Source organism: Phlebotomus argentipes, unplaced genomic scaffold, assembly GCF_947086385.1.
Source record: "Phlebotomus argentipes unplaced genomic scaffold, Phlebotomus argentipes genome assembly contig_32, whole genome shotgun sequence".
Lineage (NCBI taxonomy): Eukaryota > Metazoa > Arthropoda > Insecta > Diptera > Psychodidae > Phlebotomus > Phlebotomus argentipes.
In genome coordinates, this window is record NW_026776187.1 from 250,854 (window position 1) to 267,058 (window position 16,205).

A 16,205-nucleotide genomic window follows, 5' to 3' on the forward strand; every position below is an offset into this window, starting at 1 on the left:
GATAATTCAAATAGGTTGGAATCCATTGAAAATCGCCACTTTGTACGTGTGCAAATGCGATGCAGTGGCACATAAAACTAGTGAATATGCTTGTTGGGGGATTTTCATATCAATCAACTCGCTTCGACTATTGGGAGTTCCCGGTTTAATTGTCATCAATTGAAGGGCGTATTCATCTAGTAATGATACTAAGTAGTGTCTAGCAAAGTGTTTGTGCAAAACAAGTCTCTCAGCTCGCCCAGCTTTTTCGAACATCAACGAATAATTTTGAAAAATCAAGTTGTGCTTTCGGTAGATTTTCGATAAATTCATCTTTCTCGCTCGCACTTGGGGAAAAGTCTCCGCAATTTGAGCCAATCTCTCTTCTTTACGTGGTCATCATGTGACTCTTTGGAGATTTCGCGTGAGTCTCTTTTACACATTTGCAAATGGAATGGTTGAAAAGCGAGATGAACAGATGCAACCTGTTGCTTCCAGGTAACGAGAATTAACTGAAATGCAATCATTACAAATGTTAGGATTGTTAAATGAGTTCAGAATGATATCTATTAAATATTTTCAAATCTATCTTTGAACACATTTCCCTGCAATATCCTAAAAACTCGCAAATGCTGTGCGAAGTGGCATGAACTTGTTCAGAGGGGAAATTCAACGTGGCATCACTGAAACTGTTGTCTGTCTTTGCTCCACGCCCAGAAAGCATTGTGCTGAACAGAGAAGGCAAGAGAGACTCTTTCCATCTCTCCATGTGTTTATTTCTGTTGAAATTCAGACGCGTGGAATCGGCACCAAACTTTCCACAAGTGCACGAGTGAGACAGGCGATCGTGAGCGCGAAAGAGTCTTCACTTTCGCGCCAGAGACAATAATTTTGAAGTCAGTTTTTTCGCGGACTCGAGAGGAAGTGGGTGCTCTTGAACTGTTGGATCTCCTCGTGTGAAATCTGTGAAATTTCCCAGAGATTTTTTCCCGAAAGAAAATCCATAGAGAAAAAAAGACGAGAAATCACAAAGTCTGTGAAATTATTAGTTGTTTAAGGTTAGTGAATTTTCCACCTTTGATTATTTTCAGCTCTCGCGCAATTGCCTCACCTGAGCAAATAACAGTTGTGCAGAGTGAAACTATCGCGGAATTTATTAGCATTTCAATGGGGCTCTTGACTCTTTTGTCAGATGCGAATTTATAGTCCAAGTTCAACAGTCAGAGTCTCTCTGCAAGTGATGACGAAGGCACATTTTTCTGCCTTCGCTCTGAAGCTTAAAAGAGGGTGTAAAAAAAAAACGTGATCTTGCGTCGAAAATCCACGCGATCGATGCACTTTCCTCAACGTGGCGCAACTTTTCGTCAACGTCACACCATCGCCGTGGAAATTGGCCATTGAACAGGGCGGAATGCGGTCCGCGATCGGGTCTTTGCGTCTGTGACACGCGCACTGATGCGCAAATCGGACGATGATCTTGAGGCTGAATTAACATTCACCGCGTCGAATTGAACTTTCCTTTTGTCCAAATACACTAACTGGCAACCGCCTGCAGTTTGGCATGGAAGATGAAGGTGGAGAGGTATTTGTAAGAGTGGCAAATGGAGATCAGATCAGGACATGCAATTGTGAATAATCTCCATTTTTCCATAGTTGAAATATTTGGAGTGAAATTTGGATAAAAACACGTCATGTTAGCGATAAAGTTCAAGTGAAATTTTTATCACTTCACTTTTGAATTGAGCAACAGGAAGCAAAGCGAGAAAAGCTCAGAACCGGTACGAGATCCGGCATTTGAAAAGTGAAACTGATAAGTCAAATATGCACATTTATTTACCTCCAGAGCACAAACTGAATCCGCAGCAAAATTTCCAATGTCAAGAATTATATATCTCACATTAATCGCCTCTTATGTAGGCTTTGAAACCAGAAATGCCAAGACTCATTTGACGAAAATATCAAAACTCCGAAGGACAATTTGAAAAGAATTATGCAAAAATCAATACAAGGAAGTTCAGCAGAAGATTTGCAAAATAAAGGAAAATTCGAACTTGAGCAATTCTTAATTATTGTAATTTTGCAATGAAGAGTCACAATTCTAACTACATTTTAAATAGAATTTTCAAATATTTTTTAAATGATTTAAATAATTTGTTGTATTTGTCGTTTTTATTTATAAATTCAGTTTATTTTTCGGTTCACAATTTATTCATACTATTAGCATTCTAATATAATTTTGGTAAATTTTGAATAGATTACCTCATGTTGAAATTCTCTTTTAGACTCAAATTAAGACAGTGATTGATAGCAAAATCACTCTATTCTAGAAGATTGATTTTATCGATTAATAGGATAGATTTATTGGTCATTACTGCTCCGAAAATCAACTTTCACATACTCAATAAATTCATTGTTGAATTGTTCTCAACATACTTTGTTGTCGTTGCATAAAATGCTTATCAACTTCCAGTTTTCCCCTCGAACTTCCATTCTGTAATCATGTTTAACCTTGCAATCTGAACTGAGCGCGCTTATCTTGTTCATTTCGAAATTTGTCCATCATCTTTCAAGCCCTGAGTTGAAATTTCACAATGCTGATGTCTTGCGTTGATTGAAGGTTCTTGAGAAATTGTAAGACTTCTCAACAATATCCGTCGAGGCGCGCGTTCGATGAATCATGCCGAAATTTCCCGCCAATCGACTGGCAAATTTGTGTCGATATTGCGATGGGAGAAAACTTTCTTTCACGTCGGATGCAAAAAGAACCAGAAACCGCAAGTCTCATGAGAAATTCATGCATGCGTTGAAATTCGCTGTGTGATGCTGGAGAGGCGAAAGAGCCGCAAGATCTCAAGATGCCTCTCCGTGTGCTGCCGCCCCAAAAACATGAAGAGCAACAAGCATCAAAGGCAGAAAGCCCCTCGAGTTTTGTATGTTTGGAAGTTTTGCTCTCTGTGCACGGAGAATTGCACAGAAAACTTTCTTCGGAGCACGTAAAAAGTGAAAGCGCAACACACACCAAAAATTCACTGCAAATAAATCGCACTCCGTGCCTTTTGTTGCAAAGATAAAACCGCACACACAAGCCTCAACCGGAGTGAGATTATTGCCGAAGAAGACTTACTGATTAATTATCTCTGGGGCGGTTTGCGGCTTACGGGGCGAATCCTCGAGTCTCCCCACTAAACACCTCACAAATTCCACGAGCTTAGCTCTCGCAAGCTCTGAGCTTTCATCTCCGGAGGGAAGTTGTTGGCAGCATTTTTGGCCAGTGCAGTGCTGTTGAAAAAGAAGCAATTGCCGTGAAATGCTCATTGCGTGCCTTTTGACTTCTATCCGGAAGTATTGCGATTAATTGCGTTAAAGCGAGCTCCTAAACCTACAAAAAAACTGCAGTTTTTTGACACCCTCTTGAACAACTTTTCAATCAATCCACATCAAATCATAATGAGAACTCGTTTTTTCAAGGTTTCTCCAATTCCGGCATGTTGAACTGCATTTCCGACTTGATGATTTTTTAATTTTTCAGCTCCATCAGTTTATTATATTAAACTGGATAATTTTTTGGTGGAAGTTTTTCGACAGACGCTAACATTAAGAATTGTGATGAATAATAACAAACGATTGATTTGATTATTTAGGAATAAATCATCAAAGCAGAATGGCAAATATAAATATTATTCATATTCTTTTAAAATCAATGAGTCAGAAAAAGATATTCAAAAACAAAATTGCTTAACAATTGCGTATAATCGATATTTTCTTAAGTTTCTCTAGCTCTAAACATTGGATTTAAAGAAAATCGAAACTGCTACTTTAATGGGGAAATTTTCTCATACATTTGCTAAAATAAATAAGTTTAGTGTGAAGTTTGAAAAATGAATGAGTCTCAATGGTTTAAACCTCTCAGGTTCATGATCCATTGCGCTTAATCGGTCAATTGTTGAGGATTGTAAACAAACCGTTCAATTACGTGATTCACTTACGCGTAAATCCGTAATTGTGGAGTGTAATGTGCAATTTAACACTACAAACTTGCTGGACAATCCACAGTGGAATTGCTAGCCGGAAGGCGCAGTAAAAGTCAAGATGTGCGTGGCTTGGAATGAAACAATCAACTGACCTTATCTGGAAGCGTTTTCAAGTTTCCAGTCGGTTTTTTCTTAATCACGCCTCAACCTCGCAAAGTGGTGAATGGCTATTTTTCTGCTGATGAGCGCGCGGACTCTGCAAAAATGGGACATTAATTCTCGCCACATTCACTGTTTCGAAGTAGTAAAAGCTATGATAAAGAGCGTGTGTTATCGCTGGACAGATAATCGTAGACACTTTGGCTGATTGGGCGCTTTTTTCTCTTGTCTTTCTTTGCAGATGCTTAAGTCACTAGTTGTCGTATCGTGCCTTGTGGCGGTCATTCGCTGTGATTCAGGTCTCAAAGTTGACGTGGTCAGTGTACCGGAAGTGTGTTCCAACAAGTCGAAAAATGGTGATATGCTCACAATGCACTACACCGGAACCCTCACAGATGGCAAGAAATTCGACTCAAGGTAAGTCCGCCACACTTTCGCCTCCGTTCTTCGCCTCGAGATCTCTTTTTTGCTGACTCTCGAGCAGTTTCTCACCTTTTACCGAATTTCACTTTAGAGCATCCATTAAATTTGTTTATTAACCGATGGCAATTTTTGGCCGCCAGACAATCAAATTTCTCTCCGCACTGTGACTCATTGACAATTCCCATTTCAATCTGCAAGAAGATGTTATTACCAGTGGTTTTGTGGGAAATTTGCACACTTTCGATCTGACGATTGTGTGATGAGATTACGAAATGTGGCGCTTACTAAGTGTGGATGATGACCTGTCATTTCACTTTTCCATTGAAAATTCATAAAATCCCATTTTTACATAACTTTCCATCGCGCCGCAATCTTTGAATATTCATTTATCGACAGTAAGCTAAACGCATCTGCAACAGTTTCGGGCGCAAATGTGGATTGGGAGTGAGGTCTAGTGACCTGCTGATCGCCAGTACACCGCTGAGTGCGGGTGCCTCGCCTTGGCTGGCTTCCTCTAAAGAATGAACTCGCCAGAGTCAATAATAATGATGATCAATCTGATGGGCGGTTGAATTATGATTCTGGCCGCCAAGCGGCGAAATTGGGCGGGTGGGGGAGAAAATGCATTGTATTTCTGGTCGTTTTGAGGCTGTTTTTCATGCGTTCACACGGACAGGCCAATAATGAAACTGCAATGCGTCGATGCGATAAAGCGCCACAGAGATCCGAACTCTCACCCATTGTTGGGAGTGCTTCTTGAGTGCGAGCGAAAAGACAATTGAAGATGCTGCTCATTAGAAATCAGGGTGGAAAGAAATTTCTCCCATCCAAATGACAAATTACAGCGCGCGCGGCAACAGAGCCTTAATTAATGAATTAATTTATCCGCCAGCAATTGCAGGAATATTGCTTTCAGTGAATCAACAGACTGTATCATTTGTTAATTGTCACAATGCAGGGCATTGGGTTGAACAGGGAGCTGCGCTCACGCCCCCCCTCATAAGTAAATTTGCGTACAACAGAAAAGACACAGAAGAAGGTATTTTCCATCGCGTGGTGCAAACAAACTTTCCACGGATGCAGGCCAATTATAATCTTTCGTACAATTAATCAGGCACGTTCCTCGTTAGCGTCATCTCTGTGGCCATGCCTTGTCGTCCCCCTTTTACATTGAGCAAACAATTGTCCACCTTCCTCAATGGCTTCACGTTTCTGGTCCAAATCTCTGGAGATGACACTATATGCTTGAGACAATGCGGCGAGTTGTTTGAGATATGAACAAGTCTCGTCTCAAGACGCATTGTGAGCCGCGGCGGCCAGAAGTCTTAGGACAATCACCTGTCTAGGAACGAGGAATTTGATAATAAATTAGAAAAATACCCATAAACGCTATAAAATGAAAGAAACCGTCTGCTAACATTCGTTTTGTATGTTTTATCTCATTTTCCTTGGACAAAATAGGACTGTTTTACGACATTTCATCAGAAAATCAACATATTTGATCTCAATATTCAATATCAATTCTGTAAATCACCATATTTATTTACATAATAACCTCATATTCTTGAAATTCCTAAAGGATTAAACCCTCTTTTTCAAATTTATATAAATTCTGGTCTCTGTTGCTGAACAAATGACTATTGTTAGCCAATCTGTTTTTCTCTATTGGGCATTTTTCTTCGAAAAGCTCTGGCTAAAAGCGCCAAGCAGGACTTTGAAAAGTGATTTTTCCGGCGATTTGGTGGACAATTGAATTTCTGCGAAAATCCTTTGAGTCGCTTTTCGCCAAATAAATTTTCCAGCAGCCGCTCACGAGAGATAGGCAGCAAATTGCCATGTGTGTGTGTGTGCGCTGTGAGCCTTTTGCCACCCACTGAGAAGGTGGAAACAATGATGCTCCTGCGGGAGTGAATAAATCGTCCGAATAGTCTCGGAAAAGTGCATCAAATGTGTGAGAAGTGCGCTTTTTTGTGGCACTTTAGCACGAAAGTGCTTCTCAAATGTCCATTTGGGATTTCCTTCGGCGTGCCATTAGACACTTGAGCTCGTATGTGTTTAATTTGAAATTCACACAGTCGTGGCGCGTCCGCCACAAATCACAATTTCCCGATACGTATGCGAAATTGAGAGGAGGCTCTTTTGGCGGCGCAAGAGCTCCCGGCGGCCACACTTGGAGGGAGCATTTTGGGGCCAGGACGTGGCGCTCGAGTTCAACTTTCCACTTGAGACTCCGTCGTTTCCGCGCGTAAATAATTAATGATGGGATTCACATTCTACACGTCTCACTTTGCAAGGAACGACCACAGAGTTGAAGCTGTGCTGCGGATGAAGGTGCCTTTATTCGGCCAACGCACAGACAAATTTGCAGATCTGCAAAGTGAGCAACTCTGGTAATTGAGAAGATCTTCTGAGGTGTGTGTGTATGTGTGAAACACTGAACTACACGGCCGAAATATCGGCGTCGTGTCTTGTATAAATCGGGCAAAGAGGCAGAAATGGATGATGGCATAAATACACAAACCCCAAATTCAGCCCCTCGATTTTACTACCTTCTCTGCGTTGGAGCGCCGAAGGAATCAGTATGCGAAGCACTTCTGTCTCCCATCTGAGGATGCAATTTCCAAATTTGCCCCTATCGACAGGAGGAGAGGCGAGGGAATCAAATGCAGGTCATCAGTGAGATGAAACTGGGGAAGTTGGAGATGTTCTGGGCCATCAATCCACCGGGAAGGCTCTTCAATTTCATCTATGGAAAATGAATGTGGGTGTGGGCCGCTGGCCGAGGAAAAAGTGCATGAAATATCGCACAAGGAGACTCTTTTTATTCACCCCAGCCGCACACATTCGGGAGTCATAGGGCGGATATCTCTCTCATGGTTTCTTGTGTTGAAGAACACACAAGAAGGAGAATATTGGGTTCTGCCTTGGCGCACGAATAAATAATGCAAAATTGATGTGAATTTTTCATAGCAAGTTGAAAAACACGACGAAACTTGGCGAATAACATGTCCCAGAAGGCAATAAACAGAGACTTGAATAAAAATTCAGTGAGAGCAGCAGCAGAAAAGACTTTTCTGTGTCTCACAGGTCCTCTCCAGGTTCTTTGGGGCGCTGTGGGGCCAACGAAATGAACCCCGCGTCTTTTCTATGCATTTGCACTGTCTTTTCTTCTCCTCGGCCACGAAATTATCGTGACCGAGAGCAATTAGATCATGCGCTTTCTACTTTCTTTGTCGGCACTTTTGCTGGCGAGAAAAATAAAACCGAAACACAAATATTTGTGATCTACTGTAAAGTGTTTTGCTCCACCTGCAATTGTGAGGAGAAGAGGGTGGAAAAATAAGGGTGCAAGTGGTGGCTTGCATTGCGTTTTAGGGTTCTTAAGTAGAGGTTTAACATGTGAATTCAATTCTACTTAAAAAATTGGTGAAGCTTTTTCACACACACACACACGAAAACCATTGAAATGTGGTCATCGTGTGAAATTTCAGCACATTCCAATGGTATTTTGCTATGCGTTTGATATGCAGTCTGCATTCAAACTGTTTTTACTTGATACAAATTTCACTTTTCTTCTGTATTAACCCATTAAAGCTAGGTCATCGATTCACTGATTTACACCATTTTCAGCTAAACTTTCCGAAGATCGTGTAAAATTGGTATGAAATCTTTAAAGTAGCCAAGTAAAAAAGGATGTGGAAGCAGAGAGTTTGTGAGGTTGATGACCGACAAATGAGGAAAATTGATTAATGCTGAAGGGACAGAGCGAGTTATTTCCGCGTGTCAGAAATAGTGTGTGGGAAAATTGAAAAAGTCTCCACGAGCGCACATTTAACCGAATTATCTCGGTCCCTTTGTGCTGGCTAAAGTCTCACACACACACACTCTTCCTCATCCTCGGTAGTCTCATTGACAATATTTAATTAATTCTGAGATTATTCACCTTTTGACATGGGTGCAAATATTCGCAATGTCTAGCTGGATGGTTCTCGCAGTCATTTTTGCGCCAGAGCGCTTAATGAATGCCGCTCTTGAGGAAATTTACCGGAAATTAGCTGGGAGAATCCTTTGTAGGAGGAATTTCCATGCTGTGCACATGTTTTGAGAGTCTCACTCATCGTGAGGCTCCGGGATGCGCTGCATAAGCGATGGCTTCCTCGATGCAAAGATGCTGAGAGTTGCGTAAAAGAGTGGTTTTGTCTGTGCATCCAACTGTGTGGGGAAAATTGCACAATCTCTCGTGCAATTCACAAGAGGTTGTGCCGCATCCAAAAACTGATAGCAATTTGACCCCAAAAGCACGCCACAGAGAGATTGTGCCGGTGAACTTCACACAGAAGAGGAGCCTCAAGGTGGCAATTCGGCAAACATTCCTGGAGAGTCCTCTTTCTTTTGAACTTTTTCCTCATCCGCACGCTTTTTCGCGACGCCGTCAAACTTCCGTTCTGTGTCGAAAGACAGCATTTAGAGAGTCGTTTTATTTTGCATTTAATATCGCACGCGCGCCAGTGCGTAAAGACACACTCTATATATTCATTGCTGATCGTCCAATAAAAATTCATACAAATGAGTATCAACTTTTCAACCCCCTGCCGCGGCTTTTTCCGCACCACCTCGTCAGGGTGACAAACCATCAGGTTTTCTGGCGAGGCAAGAACAAGCGAAGGAAAAATGTCACAATTTTTTACGCCACTTCACAATTGTTAAGGGGTTTTTTCGCCTCTCGCAGACTCTCAACGAACAGCTACAATTCACATTAATTCCCAGTGGTGATGACTGGGAGATGTTTCCTCGACATTCCGAGACACATTTCCCGCCTTTTTTTCCCCCTGACAAGAAAATTGGGAAATTGAGGATAAAAGTTGCTAATTTGCACCATGTTTGGCTCAGGAAATTGCTCAGTGAATGACAAACAACTGAAACATGAAGTGTGAATTAAATTTATAAGCTGAAATTGCGAGAGAATATTGCAATTCCACTCTTTGCAAATTGCCACAGGAGTTACTGAATGCAATTGACTTTTGGGTTGAGAGTGTGGATCACCACAAATTATCAAAAATGTGTGTGGAAAGCTTGATTATCTGCCGAATTATCTGATAATCTTTCTCCAAATTGCCTCGTGAAATCCCTCGAGAATGCTCTTCTCGCCGAGAAAGCGTCAAAAGTTGAGCAATTTTTTACTTATTCATAAACGATGCCCTGAGAAAGAAGGCGGAAAAGGGGCCAAGAAGTGACTGTTATGGTGGTGAATTAATTAAAATTGATCTCAATGATGTTTTCCCACCTGAACTGGACGCTGAAGAACAGAGAGCGGATGAAATGCTAAACCACAGCGAAAGGTGTTTCATTACAATACCCATAAATTGGCACCCAAAGCACCTAATTAGACGTCAAATTTCCCGCCCCGCAACGCACATCCTGCGTCCTTTCGGGATGTCTTGCTGCGCTGCAAGGAGATTCCCTTGGGAGGGGCTGAGAGATGTGTGTGTGTATCACGTTTTATGGAGACACATTCCTCCATATTTTCCCCATCATTTTCGCCAGAGAGCAAAAATGATGCCATCCTGCGAGACACTCCAATGCGGTTGTTGGTGAATTTTGGATTTTATTCACAATTCGCACAATTCAGAAATAAATAAATCAAACTTGACTTCCACCAATTTCACTTTATCTTCCCCTCAAGAAACGGCATGACCAGAATCTGCTGCTCTCAACGTGTTTTGTGCACACAATTTGTGTGCAGAATTCTATTGCTTTCAGAGACAAAGCTTGAGTTGCAATTTGAGAATTTGAAATAAAAAAAAATGAATCAGAAAGCTCTGAAAATGGACAAAAATTTATTATAAACTAAAATTTGTAAGGGTTGGTAAAATTTAGCTCAATTTCTAGTATTATTGTATTCCAAATAAGTGCATTTCATACAAGTTTAAGTGTATGAATGAATGTTTTTGGGAGTTATTTATTTACTAAACTCGTTTAAAATTAGTTGCGTATCCTAAATTTGTGATGCAGGCCTAAAAAGTGATTAAAATTGAGTATTATACGAAAGAAATACAGTAAAATTCGAAGACTTCTACAATGTTTTCAGCAATTCTTTGCACAGGGTTCGGGACAGAGCGTGAATGAGAGTGTATTTCACCCTGGCACGGATATAAAACAGGGTCCCTCGTCCAAAAGCGAACAAGGCTCGCTACTCAAGGTGGAAAATTCATGCATTTTTCCGTGGTTAGGATTTTTATGGGTCTAAACGATGACGAAGTTGAACGTGAATGTGGCGTACATAAAAAGTCGTGTATATGGCAATATTTTTATTGATATTGGGTCACTCTCGATGGGCACTTGCGATCACACTCCCGTGGTCCAACGCAGACTCCTTTACGGCCCCAGCGAAGGCAATAAAACATCTCCATCATCTTTCACTCCGCAAATCGAAAAAGCGTCTCTTCTTCCACATATGGGAATTGAGTGGAAAATTGAGAAAATGCGCTCAATGAAACTAGCACGAATTTGTCGGTGAATTTTATGGGTCTATTGTTCACATAGACTAAAATCGCATCTGGGTTACAAATGTACGAGGAAAGTGTATCACACTTGTAAATGGAATATTTAACAAGTAAAATTCACTGAATATTTTATGACATTTTAAGGAAGTGTGCGAACACATCGCACGCTGAGCATCCTGAGAAAGGGGTGAAGGCGACCCGCCAGAGTTGAGGCGCTGCTAGATGGGATTCGCAGCATTGCTGCTTAGTCTGTCATCTGGTTGTTGGTCAACTCTGTAGATCTGTGTCTTCGGGTCGGGGAAAAAAGAATCTTCGCTGTGTTGCGATGGCGAAGCAGCAAATGTGAAAATTATCTTATAGGATTAATTTACGAGGATCCCTTTTCCATTCGCCACACGGACTGAGAGCCATGGACTGAAGGAGAAGTGATGAGACAGGAAAAAGGAGTTGTTCGGGAAGGAGTCACAAATCATATATTTTTTTTAAAAGTGTGCACATCCAGTGCAGAGAAAAAAGTTATTTATGCCAAAGTGAGGAGGAAATCTGTATATTTGCCAGAGGCTCTATTTATGATCCGGGCGGGGACGAAGGATGTATCAAGGAGTCGTTCGCCATAGCACACATTTCATGCAATTTTGATAAGGAGAAGCTACGGAAGACGAGGTCGGAGGGCCATAAGTATGCAGGAGGCGCAGTATCAGGAGCCGGAAAACTATCTGCTGAGTGGAGCAAATTTGCGGAATGCAGAGGGGCGTGAGCCCTTTGCCTCTTCTGTGTGTGTGTGTGTCTAAAATCATATGGAAATTGGAGGAAAATGACGCTGAGATCGCCCTTGTCTTTGGTTGAAATGCTTTTAATCCAACACCTCGGCAAATTCAATTAAATTTCTGTTGACCTTTCACTCTGTTTGCCCAACCATCTGTACTCCAATTTTCCCCATCGAAGACTGCAAAAATTCCCCACGGAAGCCCACTGATTGGGCGAGGTGTTCACCCTTCGGCGCCCCCCCCAGATAAATTTCCTCCGAAGAAGTGTGTCTCCTGCCGAGGCATCATCGGTTGATCCAGTGTGATTCGACAATTTGCAAGTCGATTTTATGACACCGCACCAAGATGGGATGTTTTCACAATCTTGAAGGGGTTGCGAGAGGGCGACCCGTGAAGATTGACATGAAAAACACCAATTCACACGTGCAACTCACGCTCCATCAATATTGGAGAAAATCCACCCCATGAGTTTTTATTTCACATCGTATTGGGGATTTATTTAAATTGTGCATTTTATCTCTCACACCCAAGCGAATACACACGAAGCGCCACACTTTCACCAATAACTCACTATCGATGGAGACACACATCGGGAGAAGAAAAGCTTTTGGGGTGGAATTTTTCGGGGAGAGAAAAATCCAATTTCTGACTATTTATTTCGTGTATTATTCAGCATCTTGTGGAATGTGCATCGTGAATCTTTGAGTGATAAATAGTGGAGAGTATTAACCAATGTCAGTGGCGAGAATATGAATTTTCTATCTTCTCGACTTTAGAGAATAGAATTTCTCTTCTATAAACTCTCTGTGGGCGGAGCTTATGAATGGGCGGGGCTTAGAGTGATTCTTTTGGATTTTTGCACTGATGTAGAGCCTTTTCTCTAGCAACTGACAATAATTCACATTAAAAATTTGTACAAATATGTTTTGAAGCGAAATTTAGCTCATTTCTTTGCTGTGAGAAATCTGTATGCGATTGTGTGGAAATTTGCCAATTTACTGTCCTTTGGAGACTTGCAAATTGTAACATTTTCGCAAAATTCAAGAAACGTCGAAAGAATAGGTGATTTTGGGTTAATTTTCCTAAGACATTTTACTCACGTGATCCATCAAAATTCCCAGACTTTCGACATTGTTTCCCCAATTTTAGAAAATAAAACAAGTGCGCTGGTTTAGAGGAATTTTAAAATTTAATTATATCTCTCGTGTCCAATTCTTCTGAGTGGATTTTTCATTCCATTCTTCTCTCGGAGACAATAAAACATATCTTCTCAGTGTGGCGAAATTTACAGCCACAAGAAGTTCTTCTTTTGGACACTTTTTGGTGCGCTTTTTCGGGTCATGAGAAGACAATCGAAGGTGTGAATTATGAAAATGTGACTTCCACGCTTAACTGGTATCGTGCAGTGTGTGTTTGACACGCTAAACTCTTATCATGTTTGTGTAATTTGAGATAAAATCTAGATAAATTGGCTGTTGAACTTCGCCTTTGATATTTCATCAATCTACTGAAAAAGCTCTTCTTCCGCCTGAACAACTTGCGAAGCGCCCTAATTTTTATTTATATTTGTGTCACTGTCACTCGAATGTTTTCCACCCACAATTACATGTGACAGCTTTATCAGGTGGAAACGGTGGAAAAAAAGAGGCGAAAGGAAGGAGTTCTCGAAAAGGAGACACCCGAGATCCGCTGGCATTCCCTTAAACAATGACAAATTATTGCAGAATTCCGCATATTTTGGCATCACACGGCATTTGAGGGAGTGAACGGAAGCTCAAGCATGACATAAAAACTGTAAGAAATTATGTCAAGTGTAATCCTAGAAATGTTCAACACACACACATAGAAACAAAGCGGGAAATTTCATTTTGCAAGCGGAAGGAAAAGAATGGCTTTAAATTTCTCACCGAAAAGCATGAATTGGAAGCAAGTGTTTAAAATTACACGATGTTTTTGCGGAAAATTCATCTTGAGAAATGTGATTAATGGGCATGCAATTGCGAATGGGGTGAGAATCTCGAAGGCTTGGCGCGCATTGAGTGTGAATGATGGGTTTGATTCTTGCGCGCTGCAATTCGGGTTGAAGTTCGGCAATTTGACCGGAGAATTTTTGACGGGGCGGCGGGTAAAACCTCAAGGGGCAGCAATTTTCCAAGGAGAGCAGCGACGAAAAATGAACTCCTGCCCAGAGCTTGATCATTTATTCATTGGACCACCCAATGGCGGGTGCTGAATACTCTTTACACAAGTACACACTCGAGTATTCACAAAATTTCCCCCCAAAACGCTGCACAAAACTCCGACAGAGCGCAACCTAGGACGTGGTTATCATCTTCACCTCCAGTCGAGAACTTGTGTAGACAAAATGTAATTAGGATCGGAGAAAAAGTGGGAAGAAATTCGGGTTAATTTCAGCATCTTATTGGAATGCCTGTGCGACAAATTGAATAGTTACGCGGCCAGTTGAGAATGAGTCACATTGGCGCGCAAAAGAGTCATCAATTCCCCATCTCTGGCACTTAATGTGGGCAAAGCTCCTTGTATCCACTTAGCCCAGGTATTTATCGCCCTATGGATGATGTGGAACTGCACCCGCCCATTTTCCGTGCTCTCGTGCAATTTTCATGCACATCTCCCCAAAAAGTGCTGCAAACTCTGCTCGATGCCACCGCACAAGAGCTCCTCAATTCACACTGTCTCACTCTCTCTCTCTCTCTCTCGCAGCCTCGACCGAGACCAGCCCTTCACGTTCCAATTAGGCGCCGGGCAGGTCATCAAGGGCTGGGACCAGGGCCTCTTGGACATGTGCGTGGGTGAGCGGAGGAAGCTCACGATTCCGCCGCACCTCGCGTACGGCGACCGAGGCGCCGGCAACGTGATTCCCGGCGGCGCCACGCTCGTGTTCGAGGTAGAGCTCATCAACATCGGCGACTCGCCGCCCAGCACCAACGTCTTCAAGGAGATCGACGACAACAAGGACAACCAGCTGAGCCGGGAAGAGGTAATTGAATATGTAGGGAGTATTTCATTTCTTTTACCCATTCGGTGGCGGGAAATCCTCGTGAAATGTATGAAAATGCCGCCGTGGAAATTTTCAAATGTAGTCCAAGAATTCAACACTAAATTTTCTTTCGTAATTTTTTTTTAGAAAATCAATGTCAATTTTGTAGTTTCTCTATTATTTGATTTATTTTCTGTGATTCTTATCAGAAAAATGCTATTTTTGTAGAAGAAAACTCTTTGAATCATCACAATCACATGGGAAATCACTTAGACAATCATTCTTATAGACAATTTACATTCAATTTTCACAATTATGCACCGCTTTATCACACCAAAATCATCCATGAATTAGTCAAATTGCTACCCATGCACACAATCTATTAATTTAGCATTACTTTGTGTAGACTACAATTAGAGAATTTTCATTGCCTCCAGCAAAATGCATCTGCAAATTTTTCATTCATTTCACAATTGTTGAAAATTGCACGATTCCTTTTATTTTGGGCTGATTTATTATTTATTACATGCTGCTGTTTAATTGATTTCCACACTAAAACTCGTGCTGCTTTCCTTTGCAGGTCAGCGAGTATCTGAAGAAGCAAATGACCGCCGTCGAAGGGCAGGATTCGGATGAGCTGAAGAGCATGCTTCAGGAGCACGACAAGCTCGTGGAGGAGATCTTCCAGCACGAGGACAAGGACAAGAACGGCTTCATTTCCCACGATGAGTTCTCTGGCCCGAAGCACGATGAATTATAATTGTCCTCAAGCGCCCAATCATCGACAGTTTTATTTTAATCACATCTCTTTTGTTACATTTACCATTTATGGAAAATGAATGTTAATTAGGTGTAAAATGTATGAATAAGTGAGAAGTGTATTCACGACTTTTTCTCATATGATTTTTCTTGGTTTTACTTTCCGCCTAGAATTAGAAAAAACACACACACGGAAAAGAGATCGTAATTCTGTTTCGGGAATCTTCATTGAAGGACGCGGAGAAGTGACAGTGTTTAAACCCCAAGATATTCAATACTGTATACTTGATTTGTTGATGTACATATTTATTGATGAAAAAAAAATACCATGCGAATCATGCAAATTAGGTGGTAAATAGAGGACTTCTTGTTTCCTTACATTTTATTGTAACTCATCTTCAAGCGCAGAACGATTGCAAATGAAACGAAAACATATCAAGATTTTTGTACGCCCAGAATATAATGGAAACATTTAGGAATTTGTGAGCTTTTGTACATGAGAATATTTCTTATCAAGACAGCAATGTAGAACGATAGACGAGTTTTCCAATAAACATATTTTCAAGTTTCCGAAAAACGTCTTTTTTTGGCGCGACAATTTTCAGCGCAGCCGAGACACCTTTTGTCAGCGTTGTCAGCGGCC

General features: G+C 41.4%; 1 protein-coding gene across 2 annotated transcripts; it reads left to right on the top strand.

Annotated features, from left to right (window-relative positions):
• Positions 1-748: 748 nt before the first annotated feature.
• On the top strand, positions 749-16,139 carry LOC132263969 (uncharacterized). 2 transcript variants are annotated; one of them, XM_059763996.1, is made up of 4 exons: positions 749-1,037; positions 4,351-4,526; positions 14,527-14,815; positions 15,384-16,139. In XM_059763996.1, exons 2-4 carry the CDS (start codon positions 4,351-4,353, stop codon positions 15,561-15,563), a joined length of 645 nt encoding a protein of 214 aa, XP_059619979.1. In that variant the 5' UTR covers positions 749-1,037; the 3' UTR covers positions 15,564-16,139. The 2 variants fall into 2 exon arrangements, with proteins under 2 accessions (XP_059619979.1, XP_059619980.1); XM_059763997.1 differs by having other exon boundaries at positions 753-1,037; positions 14,527-14,803.
• Positions 16,140-16,205: the final 66 nt, after the last annotated feature.